Raw genomic sequence first — 14,630 nt, forward strand, 5'->3', positions numbered from 1 at the left:
GTGGAAACACGGCCCAGGAGACGAGACTGGAGATGTTTTTTTTTTTTTTTCCATCTTGGCCAAAACACACTTGTGAGCCCTTTGGCCTTCATTGTTGTTGAGATCTTAGCCGACTGATCGGGTTTTACAAAGCTGCACAGAGGAGTTTTCTGTAATCACAAAGCAGCAATCGTGCAATTAGTTAGGGCACGGAGAGCGTGACTATCAGATGGAATGAGGGTTAAAGGGCAGTCTGACTCCTCCACAGAGTCAGTGTGTGTGTGTGTGTGTGTGTGTGTGTGAGGGCAGGGTGTGTTGGTGTGGTGCGTGGTGTAGGAGAGGCAGTGGCACTCCAAAGAGCCACAGCTGTGTAAGCACAACTACATTGTTTTTAACCCCAGTGGAGTCGCTCCATCTCCTCCTATTACAGTCCTGGGCTCGGTGCCCACACACACACACACACACACACACACACACACACACAATCTCATCACGCTTCCACTTCTACAAAGTGTATTTGCTCAGAAACATCTGTCTCAAAACCATTAGCTCTGCATTTATTTATATCACCTGACCCTTGTTTTACTCAGTCAGGAAGAAACGTTGCATCAACGTTGTTCTGACGTTCTCTAGCCCTTCAAGCTTCATCATTTATTTTGCCTGAGATCAAGGTCTTGCGTTTCACATGATCTTGAGAAAACAAGTCGAGATATTGAACAGAACCAGATTTCGATTTCCTGAAACCTTTCACAAGGAGCTGAAAAACGCGATAAAAGGATTAAAGTGCACCTGACCGCAAAAAACATGTTAATTTGTTAATTTCAGCCATATTGAGTTGAATAAAATGACATATTTACTTCACACATCGCGCGACAGAATAGTAACAAACATCGTTTTGAATGGCCCGCCACGCAGATAAATCGATCATGGCGAGCCAAGCCACGGCCGAGGAAGAAGGCGGATATGACGTCACATGCAGAACCGCTGACAGACATTTTCTCAACTTCTCGTTGTTCACCAGTGCTTTGCAAGTGAATATTTTTGCGTCTGAGTCGTTTATTTTGGTGAATATGCCTGCTCGTTGTGTGGCTGGATTTTGCTCCAACACCAGGGAAGCTGGGTATAGTCTGTATACCTTTCCCAAGGATCCCATCAGACGTGAAGAGTGGGCGAAACAAGTGCGCCGGACACGGGAACTGTTTGTGTAAGTATCAATATTTATAACAACAAAATGATATTTTCATTTGAAAACAGACCGTATCTTGGGAGGAAATGATGTCAGGATAGCTTTGTGTATAAAATCAGTCTATCATCTAAAATTTCCAATCACCGACGATATTAGCGTAAAGTAGGAATTTCGTGAACATGACCAGATTGAATGAAGTATGAGGTTTTATTTACATGCAGTACACAGAGCCTTTGGTCATGAAAATATAATGAAAGATACTCCCAAATTATTATATGCAGTAATCCTGTTATATCATCACAAATTACAGATTGAATGAAGTCTGAGGTATTATTCACATGTACATAATATTATAGTATACAGAGTTCAGTAAAGTTGGAAAGATATTGGCAGATTCGAACTTCCGGGATCAATAACTCTTAAGTGAAACGTTGTTAAAACACGCATATTTTCAACCGTAGTAAGATAGACAACGAGCTACAACCTCATCTCATCTCATTATCTCTAGCCGCTTTATCCTGTTCTACAGGGTCGCAGGCAAGCTGGAGCCTATCCCAGCTGACTACGGGCGAAAGGCGGGGTACACCCTGGACAAGTCGCCAGGTCATCACAGGGCTGACACATAGACACAGACAACCATTCACACTCACATTCACACCTACGCTCAATTTAGAGTCACCAGTTAACCTAACCTGCATGTCTTTGGACTGTGGGGGAAACTGGAGCACCCGGAGGAAACCCACGCGGACACGGGGAGAACATACAAACTCCGCACAGAAAGGCCCTCGCCAGCCACGGGGCTCGAACCCGGACCTTCTTGCTGTGAGGCGACAGCGCTAACCACTACACCACCGTGCCGCCCCGAGCTACAACCTAACTTTCATCAAAACAAGCCATCCTCGGAGCCACACCAACAACATTAGTGTTTACGTGCAGCCGGCTGTGAGAGCAGCGCGCAACACCGAAAAGAGACATTACAAAAAATATTCAATAACTTCACTATGATACAGTGTAGTGTCACCAAACTCACTACACACTTCATTGATCCCCTACAGATTACACTACAACACTTGTATCATAGTGAAGTTATTGATTAATATTCCTATTAAAAATTCCCAGAAATTATGAAAAATACCTTTCTTTCAAACCAAGTGTTGTAGTGTAATCTGTAGGAGACCAATGAAGTGTGTAGTGAGTTTGGTGACACTACACTGCATCATAGTGAAGTTATTGAATATTTTTTGTAATGTCTCTTTTCGGTGTTGCACGCTGCTCTCACAGCCGGCTGCACGTAAACACTAATGTTGTTGGTGTGGCTCCGAGGATGGCTCGATTTGATGAAAGTTAGGTAGTAGCTCGTTGTCTATCTTACTACGGTTGCAAATATGCGTGTTTTGTGTTTTAACAACGTTTCACTTAAAGCCTCGGTCACAACCGGCCGTACGTGTTCCTGCGGCCGGTCTACGTGCAAAAAACGCAAGAAACGCACGGAGGGCGCGCATGAAACGCACGGAGGGCGCGTGTGTGACGTGCTGGTTTTCGAGCGTAGACTGGCCACAGACTGGCCGCAGAGGTTCTTTGTCATGTCAAACAAACTCTACGGGTGCTTACGTTTTTTTCAGGTTGCAAGACAAACTTACGGTCAACGTGCGTCTTTCTCCATGAACAAAAAAAACTCAGCGATTTGGGAAACGCCAAAAATCGCACGGCCAAAAAATCATACGTCCGGTTGTGACCTAGGCTTAAGAGTTATTGATCCAGGAAGTTCGAATCTGCCAATATCTTTCCAACTTTACTGAACTGTATACAGAGCCTTTGGTCACGAAAATATAATGAAAGATACTCCAAAATATTTATTATATGTAGTAATCCTGTTATATTGTCACAAATTACAGATTGAATGAAGTCTGAGGTATTATTCACATGTATTCTGTGTCCGAGTCGGAAATCTCGCCTTCTGCAGGCAAATCGTCCAGATACGGCTCAAAACGATAAGGCAAAATGCCACCCACTGCTTCGTCTTCATGTAATCCGACATGTCCAGTGTCAACCTCAAAAAGGGCCTCAGTTTCTGAAGACTGGTCAGAAAATCGCTCTGTTTCGTCGGCCATAGCTGCCTTGAAGGCCGAGCAGTCGTTCTGCATGTGACGTCACGGCAAATATGGCGGCCACTGACAGCGGCTTGGTGCTTGGCCAGATTGACGCAACTGCACACAAAGAGTTTCGTTCTGTTGGTGGTTAGTTCTATCATGAAAGTGATCAATGGTGTTTGTAGTTTTATTACAGAAACCTATTGTAGAGCATAATTTTGCTGTCACACGCCCTTTAAATAAAACTTTATTTGTGAACATTCTGCGGTGCTTAACGACTAAAGATCGCTTTTCATCTGATAAGGGGATAAAAGAAAGAGAGAAAGAAAGGAGGAATAAAGGAAAAGGAGAAGATTAATGATTAAAGAAGAGGTCTAAGTTCCTTCCATACAGTACAGTACGTTACTCATTGAGTGTGATGCTAGATGGTTGGAAGTTAGCGGCTAATTTAATGCTAAGCTCGTTTTCAGTGTAATTTTAGTCTTACGGAGTCTTTTCTAACGGATTTACCAACACATCTGAGGTAAATGTTGACGTTCTCAATATGTTTGTCTCTTTTCCAGAGCCATTCTAGTTTACCGAATGTAATTTTACCTCATTTTTAATGTTTTTAGTGAATATTTACAGATGTATCATGGATCAATGGAAACTATGCTAGCTAGCTAACAAAAACTCTACAGCTATAGCGTCAGATCGGACCTTTGCTTTTTGAAGCACAATGAAATACAAGCTACATTAAGAAATTAGCAAGACAGAAATCAGACATGACCGCTAGCTAGTATTTAGCCATTTTGATAACTGAAGAAATTTGAGTTATATCTTCACCAATTCAACTCTAAACTAAGTATCTAAAGCACAATCCTTCATTTTACATTCAATTAAGTTTTAATATAAGTACACTTCAGGCTAGTTAGCATGTTATAGACAGCTAATGCTGCTAAAGTGCTTAGCGTGTTTGATGTAAACAGGTCATTTTTTTCCAGACGCTGGTCTGGACTCGACTGGTTAAACCCACACTACATGTAGCGCTCAGACTCAGGACCAAACATGACTTTCAACTTTCTCTGCCTGATATGGAGTGATCAGGACATGTGGTAATGTGAGCAGTGAGACAGTTCAGTGCGTGCAGACAGACGGGTGCCAGAGACACTCTCTCTGTGAGGAATGTGGGAGAAAAGCCATTTCTGTACTGCAGCTTCGTTCAGCCACGTCCTCAATTAAACCATCATCAGAGCATCTGCACTCTCTGTCTGTCTCTCAACCTGTCTGTCTATCTATCCCTGTCTCACTCTATCAGTCTCTCTTTGTCTCTGTCTCTTTCTTTCTCTTAACCTGTCTCTCTTTCTCATTCTGTCAATCTTTCTTTCCCACACTCACTGTCACTCTGTCTATCTCTCAATCTGTCTTTCTGTCTCACTCTATCAGTCTCTCTTTAACACTGTCTTTTTCTTTCTCTCAGTCTCTTTTCCACACTCACTTCCATGCTGTCTTTCTCTCAACCTGTCTGTCTTTCTCGGCCTCACTCTATCAGCCCCCTATCTCTCTCTTTCTCACATTCGCTGTCATTCTGTCTTTCTCTCAACCTGTCTCCCAATCTCTTGTTTTATCGGTCTCTCAACCTGTCTCTCCTTCTCTTCCTCTCTCCCACCTTCACAATCTCTCTGTACATTTTTCAACCTCTCTCTCTCTCTCTCTCTCATCACCGTCTCTCTATCTGTCTCTCAATCCATTTCTCTTTCTGTTAAACTCTATCAGTGTCTCTCTTCCACCCTTACAATCATGTCTTTCTCTCAGCCTGTCTCTCTCTCCCACCCTCCCTGTCTATTTCTGTCTCATTCTCAGCCTCTCTCATCCATCCTCACTGTCTCTGTTTCTCAATCTCTCTATTTGTCTCCATATCTCTGTCTCAACCGGTCTCTTTTTCTCTCTATCGCTTTCTTCTTGTCTCTCTTTCAGCATCTCAATCTGTCCATCTCTATTTTGCCTCTGTCTTTTCACGTTTCTCTCTGTCTGTCTCTCTGTACATATGTCTCTGTCTTTTTTCCTCAATCAGTCTGTCTGTGTCTCTCTTTTCTCTTGTTTTCTGGTGGTTTATCTTTCTCCTGCTTTACTTTTCTCTTTCTTTTAATATCTTTCTCCCTTTCTCTCTCTCTCTCTGTATTTTACTCTTTCAATCTGTCTCGATTTCTTTTTGAGTCTCTATATCCATCTAGATCTCAATCTATCAGTCTCTTACTTTCTGTCTGTCTGTCTGTCTGTCTGTCTGTCTCTGTCCCTGTATCTCTCTCTCTGTCTCTCCTTTTGTCTATCTGTCTATTTGGGGTTTTTTGTCTCGATATGCTGTATTAAATGTGTTTATGAACACAGAGACTGAATATAACATTTCCTCCATATATTTATTAATGAAGTGTGTTATTTTACTAAATTAAAACATGTTCATTAGAGCAGGTGTCGCTCAGAAGTTGGTGTTTCTGCACTGATGACCAGTTCGAGAAGTTATGGGATTGAATTCCAGCATGATCCTTAAACTCCTGACGCTCCCTCTCTGTGCTTGGACTGGATCCTGGCTCTCTTTTAAGTCATTCCAAATGAATAAACGTGCTTTTACGCATGAATAATTCAGTGCTCACATTCTTCATCAGCGAGATAAAGTTGATCTCTCTGAGTTACACACGTCCACAGAGAGGCTTTAAACGCCAACAATTCTCCTAGGAGCGTGATTTCAAACCTGCGCTCGTTTCCTCCCATAATGAGCTTCGTGAAAACGTTTCATAACCAGGCTGAACACTCCACATTCTCTCCAATTACTTGTACTAAAGAAATTAGCCATCATGGTTCAAACGGCACTGCGGGAGTGACTTAATGACCCAGAGGATCTCAGAGGAGCTCGGCTCGTGTCGGGGCGAGTCAGCGAGCCGTGAGGTTTGAGGACTTTCCTCCTCTACATCACCTGATCAACAGGACGAGGTGAAGCGTGTTAGAGCAGAAAAACACAGCAAGAGGAACTGAACAGCAATCAGAATAATATTAATGACATCACTGTTGGTTGCTCTCTCTCTCCCTCTCTCTCTGCCTCTCTTTCACTATCTATCTCTCACTCTCTCTGTCTGTCTCTCGCTCGCTCGCTCGCTGTCCCTCTCTCTGTCCCTGTCTGTCTCTCTCTTTCTCCATCTCTTTCTCTCTCTCTCCCTGTCTGTCTCTCACTGTCTCTCTCTCTCACTTACTGTCCCTCTCTGTCTCTTTCTCTCTCTTGCTCACTGTCTCTCTCTGTCTGTCTCTCTCTGTCTCTTTCCATCTCTCTCTCCTTCTCTGTCTCTCACTGTCTCTCTTGCTCACTCTGTCTGTCTCTCTCTGTCTGTCTCTCTCACACTGTCTGTCTCTCTGTCTCTTTCTCTCACTCCCTGTCTCTGTCTCTCTCTCTCTCACTGTATGTTTCATTCACTCTCTGTCTCTCTCTCTCACACTCACTCTCTCTCTCTGTCTGTCTCTTGCTCACTGTCTGTTTTTCTTTGTATCTTTCTCTCACTCCCTGTCTCTATCTCTCTCACTGTCTCTGTCTGTCTCTGTCTCTCACTCCCTGTCTCTGTCTCTCTCTCACTGTCTGTCTCACTCACTGTCTCTCTCTTTCTCTCTCGCTCACTGTCTGTCTCTCTTTGTCTGTCTTTCACTGTCTGTCTCACACTCTATGTCTCTCTCTGATTCTTGCTCCCTGTCTGTCTCTCTTTGTCTCTTGCTCAGTCTCTCTCTGTCTGTCTCTCTCTATCTTTGTATCTGTCTGTCTCTCTCTCTCTGTCTGTCTCTCGCTCACTGTCTCTCTCTCTGTCTATTGCTCAGTCTCTCTCTTTATCTGTCTCTCTCTCCATACCTCACCACTGTCTCTTTGTCTGTCTCTCACTGTCTCTCACTCTCTCTCTGTTGCTCACTGTCTCTCTCTCTGTCTGTCTCTCACTGTCTGTCTCACTCTCTCTCTCTGTTGCTCACTCTCTCTCTGTCTCTCTCTATCTCTCTCTTTATCTGTCTCTCTCTCCATTTCTCTCTCTGTCTGTCTCTCTCACACTGTCTGTCTCTGTCTCTTTCTCTCACTCCCTGTCTGTCTCACTCACTGTCTCTCTCTGTCTCTCTCTTTGTCTATCTCTCACTGTCTGTCTGTCTCTCTCTCTCTCGTCTTCTACATTTATCCAGTATTTGATTTTAAAAACTCAATCCTAAAGCACTCATACACTCTGTGAAAAAAAAAATTACTGAACTAAAAACTGTACCATTCTTTATTAGACAACTTTTGTACTTTTATTGTCTTTTACCTGGAGAGGAGCCCTTCAAAAGATCCAAAGGTTCTCATTCTGCTTTTCTCCATGTCATTACTTCTCCCAAATTTCCCCTCAGTGATCAATAAAGTACATCTATCTATCTATCTATCTCTCTATCTCTCTATCTATCTATCTATCTATCTATCTCCTTGTTTGTGTCTCTTTGAGTCCCTCTATCTCTCTGTCAGTTGCCTCACATTTACACAAACCTGGTATTTGCGAAGTGAATAAATAAGAACGTAAATATATCTGTTCATGTTCTTTGCTGTTGCTTTATCCAGGAGTGAACAGAGGCAGGGAGGCTTCAGAGAAAGGAACCATTTACACACTCAGATCTCTGGAAATCCCTCTGGAATCAATGTGATGCCTGAAACATTTTTTTTTTTTTGTGATGTGATGTGATGATGTATTTATAGTTCTATTTATCTCTCCCCCCCCCACCCCCCTTTTTTATTATAGGGCACACTGTTATTGGAGCCTAGCTCTGCTGTGTGACCCCCACCACACAACATTTTTTAAAAATGTGTTTATTTATTGTATCTGAAGTGGAAGCTTAATAAAATAAAAATAAAAATAAAAACATCTTAGAAGTGTTTATTATTATTATTATCTCATCTCATCTCTCTAGCCGCTTTATCCTGTTCTACAGGGTCGCAGGCAAGCTGGAGCCTATCCCAGCTGACTACGGGGGAAAGGCGGGGTACACCCTGGACAAGTCGCCAGGTCATCACAGGGCTGACACATAGACACAGACAACCATTCACACTCACATTCACACCTACGGTCAATTTAGAGTCACCAGTTAACCTAACCTGCATGTCTTTGGACTGTGGGGGAAACTGGAGCACCCGGAGGAAACCCACGCGGACACGGGGAGAACATGCAAACTCCGCACAGAAGGGCCCTCGCCGGCCCCGGGGCTCGAACCCAGGACCTTCTTGCTGTGAGGCGACAGCGCTAACCACTACACCACCGTGCCGCCCCTATTATTATTATTATTTCACCTCCTACAGCTCGAGCAGCAAGCAGTGTCTGTTTATGGTTTGTAAGAATAAGTTAAAGATGTGAATGAGTTTGAAATGCTGTGCATGGAGCGGAGATCTCGTTGAACAAGAAAAGACACGGGGTGCCAATATTTATGCGTGCAGTATATAGCGGTCCTCCTTGCACGAATGTACTCTATTACAGGGTGTCAATACTTACGGCCCTGGCACACTGTTCTTGCACCTTACCTTACTGAGCGCGCTGATGTGCTGACTCAGGACGAGCACCGTGACCGCGCACCGGAGAATCCGCATTGTCAAAAAAAAAAAAAGAAAGAAAAATTAAATAAAAAGCATGAAATATGAAATGATCCGCTGCAGAGTCTGCTGTTGTTGTTGTTGTTTAGAGGACGCGGTGTGAGCGCGAGCACCTGCAGCCTCTCACGAGTCTCCGTCACCCGCCGCTTCAGCGCTCCATGGCTCAGCGCGCGCGCTTCACACACACCAGATGTTGCGATGTTCAAAGGGGGGGGGGGGACGTCAATCATTTCACTTCCGACCAATCAGAACACAGGAGGGGCGTGGTCACAACAAAAAGACAACAAACCCAGAGAAATCTGTTTTCCTTTTCTGTTTTATTAATGATGATTGATGATCAACAAATAAATAAATAAATAACATTCTTTAAATTATACTTTTATTAGTATTTATATAAAATGCATAAAAATGTATCATAAATGCATCCAGGACATGTTTGATGTCTGGTGTTTTTTGTTTGTTTGTTTGCTTTAATTCCTGCTGAAGCTATAAGGCTTATTTTGTTAACAAGTCATGGATGTTTATAGCTACCAGTTTAGCTCTGTGCAATCTGTGGATCACACACACAGATTTATAATTCCGTTAATTAAGACTATTTATACTGCAAAATAATTAATTAATTAATTAATTAGGAAAATATTGATAGTGTTGAAACACCAAACATGTCTGGGCTGAACACAGAATAAAATATTTACACAATACATTTTCATTTGATTTATTATTATTATTATTATTATCTCATCTCATCTCATTATCTCTAGCCGCCTTATCCTGTTCTACAGGGTCGCAGGCAAGCTGGAGCCTATCCCAGCTGACTACGGGCGAAAGGCGGGGTACACCCTGGACAAGTCGCCAGGTCATCACAGGGCTGACACATAGACACAGACAACCATTCACACCTACGGTCAATTTAGAGTCACCAGTTAACCTAACCTGCATGTCTTTGGACTGTGGGGGAAACCGGAGCACCCGGAGGAAACCCACGCGGACACGGGGAGAACATGCAAACTCCACACAGAAAGGCCCTCGCCAGCCCCAGGGCTCGAACCCAGACCTTCTTGCTGTGAGGCGACAGCGCTAACCACTACACCACCGTGCTGCCCTATTATTATTATTATTAGTAGTAGTAGTAGTAGTAGTATGTTAGAATACACTGTCAGAAATAAGGGTACAGTAGGAGTCCATTTCTGTCGCCCAAGGTCCAAGCTACACTAATGTACCCCCAAGAGCTCATTATTGGACCTCAAAGTAACTATTGGCCCTTTTCCACTACCCTTTTTCAGCTCACTTCAGCCCGACACGGCTCGCGTTTCGACTACCTCAGAGCGGCGCGACTCAGCTCGCTTCAGCCCTACTCAGCACCCAAAACTCGCACGGTTCTGGAGTGGGGCTGAAGCGAGCCAAACCGAGCCGAGTGAGGCTAGGGGCGTGAGCAGACACTCCCCTGTGCACTGATTGGTGAGGAGGAGTGTCCTCACATGCCCACACACGCCCCGCGAGCACGCTGGGATCTGTAAACACCGTAAACCCGGAAGAATAATAATTATGAATTACGAGAATTTCTGAAGCCTTATGCGCCTCGCCTCATCTATACGCTCTTGCCAGTATGTGTTGGCGTTGTCGGTAACAACAAGCCACAGCACCAAGACCAGCAACACTAACGACTCCATGTCCTCCATGTTTATTGTTTACTATCCTGGTCGTGAGACTACCGCTTAAAAGGTCACTGATGTCACTGTTTGCTCCGCCTAACGACATCACGTGACGTCCACCCACTTTCGCTAACTCCACCCAATGTGTCCACCCACTTCCAGCCAGCACGGTTCAGCGCGGTTGTAGTCGAAATGCAACTCCAACAGCCCCGCTCAGCTCGACTCAGCCCAACTCAGCACGGCACGGCTCAGCCCAACTCAGCCACGTTGGTAGTGGAAAAGCGGCATAAGTGTACCTTTTTAGGGCCAAAAAGGTCCATATATGTTCCCAATCAATCTATAAAGGGTACAAATAAGTACCTTAGAGGGAACTGATCCAGTGACAAGCCGTTGTACCTGTAAAGGTACAGTAATGTACCAGAGTGATAGTAATAATATAGTAGTATAGTAGAAGTAGTATGGTAGAATAGTAGTAGTTATAGTGGTAGTAGAAAGAAAGAAAGAAAGAAAGAAAGAAAGAAAGAAAGAAAGAAAGAAAGAAAGAAAGAAAGAAAGAAAGCACAACTTTATTCATCACACACTTGTGAAATTATAGTAGTAGGATTTAATAGTCTGTATGATAGTATATTGTAAAGACATAAAAGTATTTATACTGATATAAAATGAGAAGTGGCTTTAATTGTGGCCACAAACCTGCAATCATATTAATTTCTGAATAAATCTCATGGTAAATATTTGGGACATAAATACAACATTAAAGAGGGAAAAACATCTCTCGTGTTCTCTATATGTTGGTTTTATACTTTTAACAAAATGCCTCATTCCTACAGATAAACTGAATCTCAAATGACTTCCTGACTCCATATTTTAGCACGATTGTATGTCCTGGATGGACTTTTATGCATCCTTTAGTGACATCCAGCCTACACTATGTGGCCATAAGTATGTGCACCCCTGACCATCACAAGCTCTTGTCGTTGTATGTTGTAGTTTACAGTTTCCCTTCACTGGAACTAAGAAGCTCAAACCCTGTTCCAGCATGATGATATCCCTGAGCACAAAGTGAGATCCATGAAGACTTGGTGTGTGAAGTTTGGAGTGAAGAACTCGAGTGTCCTGCACAGAGCCCTGACTGAACTCAACTCCACTGAACACCTTTTGGATGAACTGGAACTCACCCAATATCAGTGCCTGATCTCTCTAATGCTCTTGTAGCTGAATGAACACAAATCCCCACAGTCACGTCCCAAAATCCAGTAGAAAACCTTCACAGACCTCAGAATGGAGCTCATTATCACAGCAAAGGGGAATAGACCATATATATATATATATATATATATATATATATATATATATATATATATATATATATATATATATATATATATATATAGCTTATCTTCTATTTTTATAGTTAAATAATTATATGAATAAAAAGCTACGTGTTATGTTTATATTATTTTGGTTATCTTGCAGAAATACATGCAGTATTTAAATAACTATTTCATGATTTAAAATAGGTTAACTGGTGACTCTAAATTGACCGTAGGTGTGAATGTGAGTGTGAATGGTTGTCTGTGTCTATGTGTCAGACCCTGCGACCCTGTAGAACAGGATAAAGCGGCTAGAGATAATGAGATGAGATGATTTAAAATGCCAGTTATTCATTTTTCTTCTGTTCCTATAGCTCCATCTGTCGGATAACATGAGGAATGCATTTGTTGCAGCCAACTAACTAACTAACTAACTAACTAACTAACTAACTCAGGGCTTTTCAAAGTGTGGGGCGCGCCTCCAGCCCTCATCTCTAGCCGCTTTATCCTTCTACAGCAGGGGTCACCAAACTACGGCCCGCGGGCCAGATCCGGCCCGCCACCCCCCTTTGACCGGCCCCCCAGCCCCTCTGCCCCCCATCACTTGAACCGGCCCTATGAGGCAATCCCCAAAAGTGGTCATGGCCTATTTTTTTAAATTGCTTTTTGGCAAATAATAACATGTCTGCATCTTGTATTTTGTTGATTTTATCAATTAAAATTGATATTTAGTTATAAAATGAACTATTCATATTTTCCGAATTTTCATCATATGCTCGCGATCAAGCAGTGACAGGCAGCGCAAGCGCAGAGAACTGTCAGTGTTCAGGACAGCAAAATGGCGAGCGGTCAGCGAAAAGCTGACAGAGAGTGCAGAGTTTTTAAAGAACAGTGGAACACCGATTATTTTTTTCATTCAGTGTAAGGACCGTGCAGTTTGTCTTGTATGTAAAGAAAGTGTGCCGGTTTTCAAAGAATATAATCTGTGTCGTCACTATGAAACCCGCCACAAAGAGTATGCTAGTTTGCGAGGGCAAACAAGAGAAGACAGGATTCGAGTTTTTTGCTTTGGCCATGGATGACAGCAATGACGTGCAGAACACAGCACAACTGCTGTGATCTATTGATCTATTGCTCATATTATTATCAGGGATGCAAACAGCGCGCCTTTTGGCGGATGGCGCCTTTTTCACGGCTGAATCGCGCAGATCTGAATTTTTTTTTTAGGGGGGGGGGCGTTGGAGTGTCTGATTATAATTTCAAAGTAAATTCTGTATTAAAATTACTAAATAAGCAAATCCGTTACAGTCCATGAAACAGGAAGTATAAGGATGAGGAAAAAACAGTTTAAATCGGGAAGCTGCGCACATTTGTGCAGCCTGAGCGGCAGGACTGCGCAAATGTGCGCAGCTTCCCGATTTAAACTGTTTTTTCCTCATCCTTATACTTCCTGTTTCATGGACTGTAACGGATTTGCTTATTTAGTAATTTTAATACAGAATTTACTTTGAAATTATAATCAGACACTCCAACGCCCCCCCCCCCCTAAAAAAAAAATTCAGATCTGCACGATTCAGCCGTGAAAAAGGCGCCATCCGCCAAAAGGCGCACTGTTTGCATCCCTGTATTATAATTTCACTGTTTTTTAAAATGTATTTATTTTATAGGCCTATTTATTTGACCTTTATTAAGTGCTGCATACAATTATTATTTATATTATTAATAATATCAACAGGCCTACCTACAATTTATAATTTTCCACTCACCTTTGCCAGTGTCAATCACCTCAAATAGGCAGATGTTTCTTACCTTGACAGCTTTGCTATTATTTTTATTAGAAAATAAATAAATGGAATATCAGTGGTATTTCAAATTAAAACAAAGTGTGAAGACTTGATTACTACTTTTGCAAACCACTAGTAAAGATAAACAGATATGTGCCAGGAATCAAGTGTTGATATAGTAGTGGGGATACAGTAGTGGGGATGGCTGTGCCAGGCTAGTAATCTCTACTACACAATGAGGCCTGCTGGTGGTCATATTTGTCTGGGTCATACAATTCTATGTGATATAGCTGACCCGACCCCGGCCCCCATCACAGTCAGGAACGACAATGTGGCCCCCAGAGAAAAAAGTTTGGTGACCCCTGTTCTACAGGGTCGCAGGCAAGCTGGAGCCTATCCCAGCTGACTACGGGCGAAAGGCGGGGTACACCCTGGACAAGTCGCCAGGTCATCACAGTGCTGACACATAGGCACAGACAACCATTCACACTCACGGTCAATTTAGAGTCATCAGTTAACCTAACCTGCATGTCTTTAGACTGTGGGGGAAACCGGAGCACCCGGAGGAAACCCACGCGGACAACATGCAAACTCCGCACAGAAAGGCCCTCGCCGGCCACGGGGCTCGAACCCAGGACCTTCTTGCTGTGAGGCGACAGCGCTAACCACTACACCACCGTGCCGCCCGTGTACAACAACCATTTTTTTTAAAATACGAATGGAACATTAAGTATAGCAACAACAAAAATTGTAAGGGGGGGGGGGCTGTTGTTTATTTGCTCTCTGAGGCGGGGCTGACTCTCCCACACTTTGAAAACCCCTGAACTAACTAACTTGGATAAGCAACCAAATAATAAAATCTTGTGGTCAGATTTAATTTTTTTTCTCAACAAAAAGATTTACCGTAAAGATGTGATTTATTTATTAATTTACCTTTTTAAAAGTATTTATATACCTCTTCTTTTCTTTCATTTGATTTTTAGATGGCATTAAAATGGGTTCTAATGTATTTAAATTT

General features: G+C 42.8%; 1 protein-coding gene across 1 annotated transcript in view; it reads right to left on the minus strand.

Moving 5' to 3' along the window:
- Positions 1 to 9,032, minus strand: part of olfml2a (olfactomedin-like 2A) — a 67,269-nt gene extending 58,237 nt beyond the window's left edge. The window contains exon 1 of the mRNA XM_060931183.1: positions 8,795 to 9,032. Within this exon, the coding sequence (XP_060787166.1) occupies positions 8,795 to 8,860 (66 nt within the window). The 5' untranslated portion in view covers positions 8,861 to 9,032. The remainder of the gene's footprint in view (positions 1 to 8,794) is intronic.
- Between the last annotated feature and the right edge of the window lie 5,598 nt (positions 9,033 to 14,630).

The sequence above is a fragment of the Neoarius graeffei genome, chromosome 10 (assembly GCF_027579695.1).
Source record: "Neoarius graeffei isolate fNeoGra1 chromosome 10, fNeoGra1.pri, whole genome shotgun sequence".
Lineage (NCBI taxonomy): Eukaryota > Metazoa > Chordata > Actinopteri > Siluriformes > Ariidae > Neoarius > Neoarius graeffei.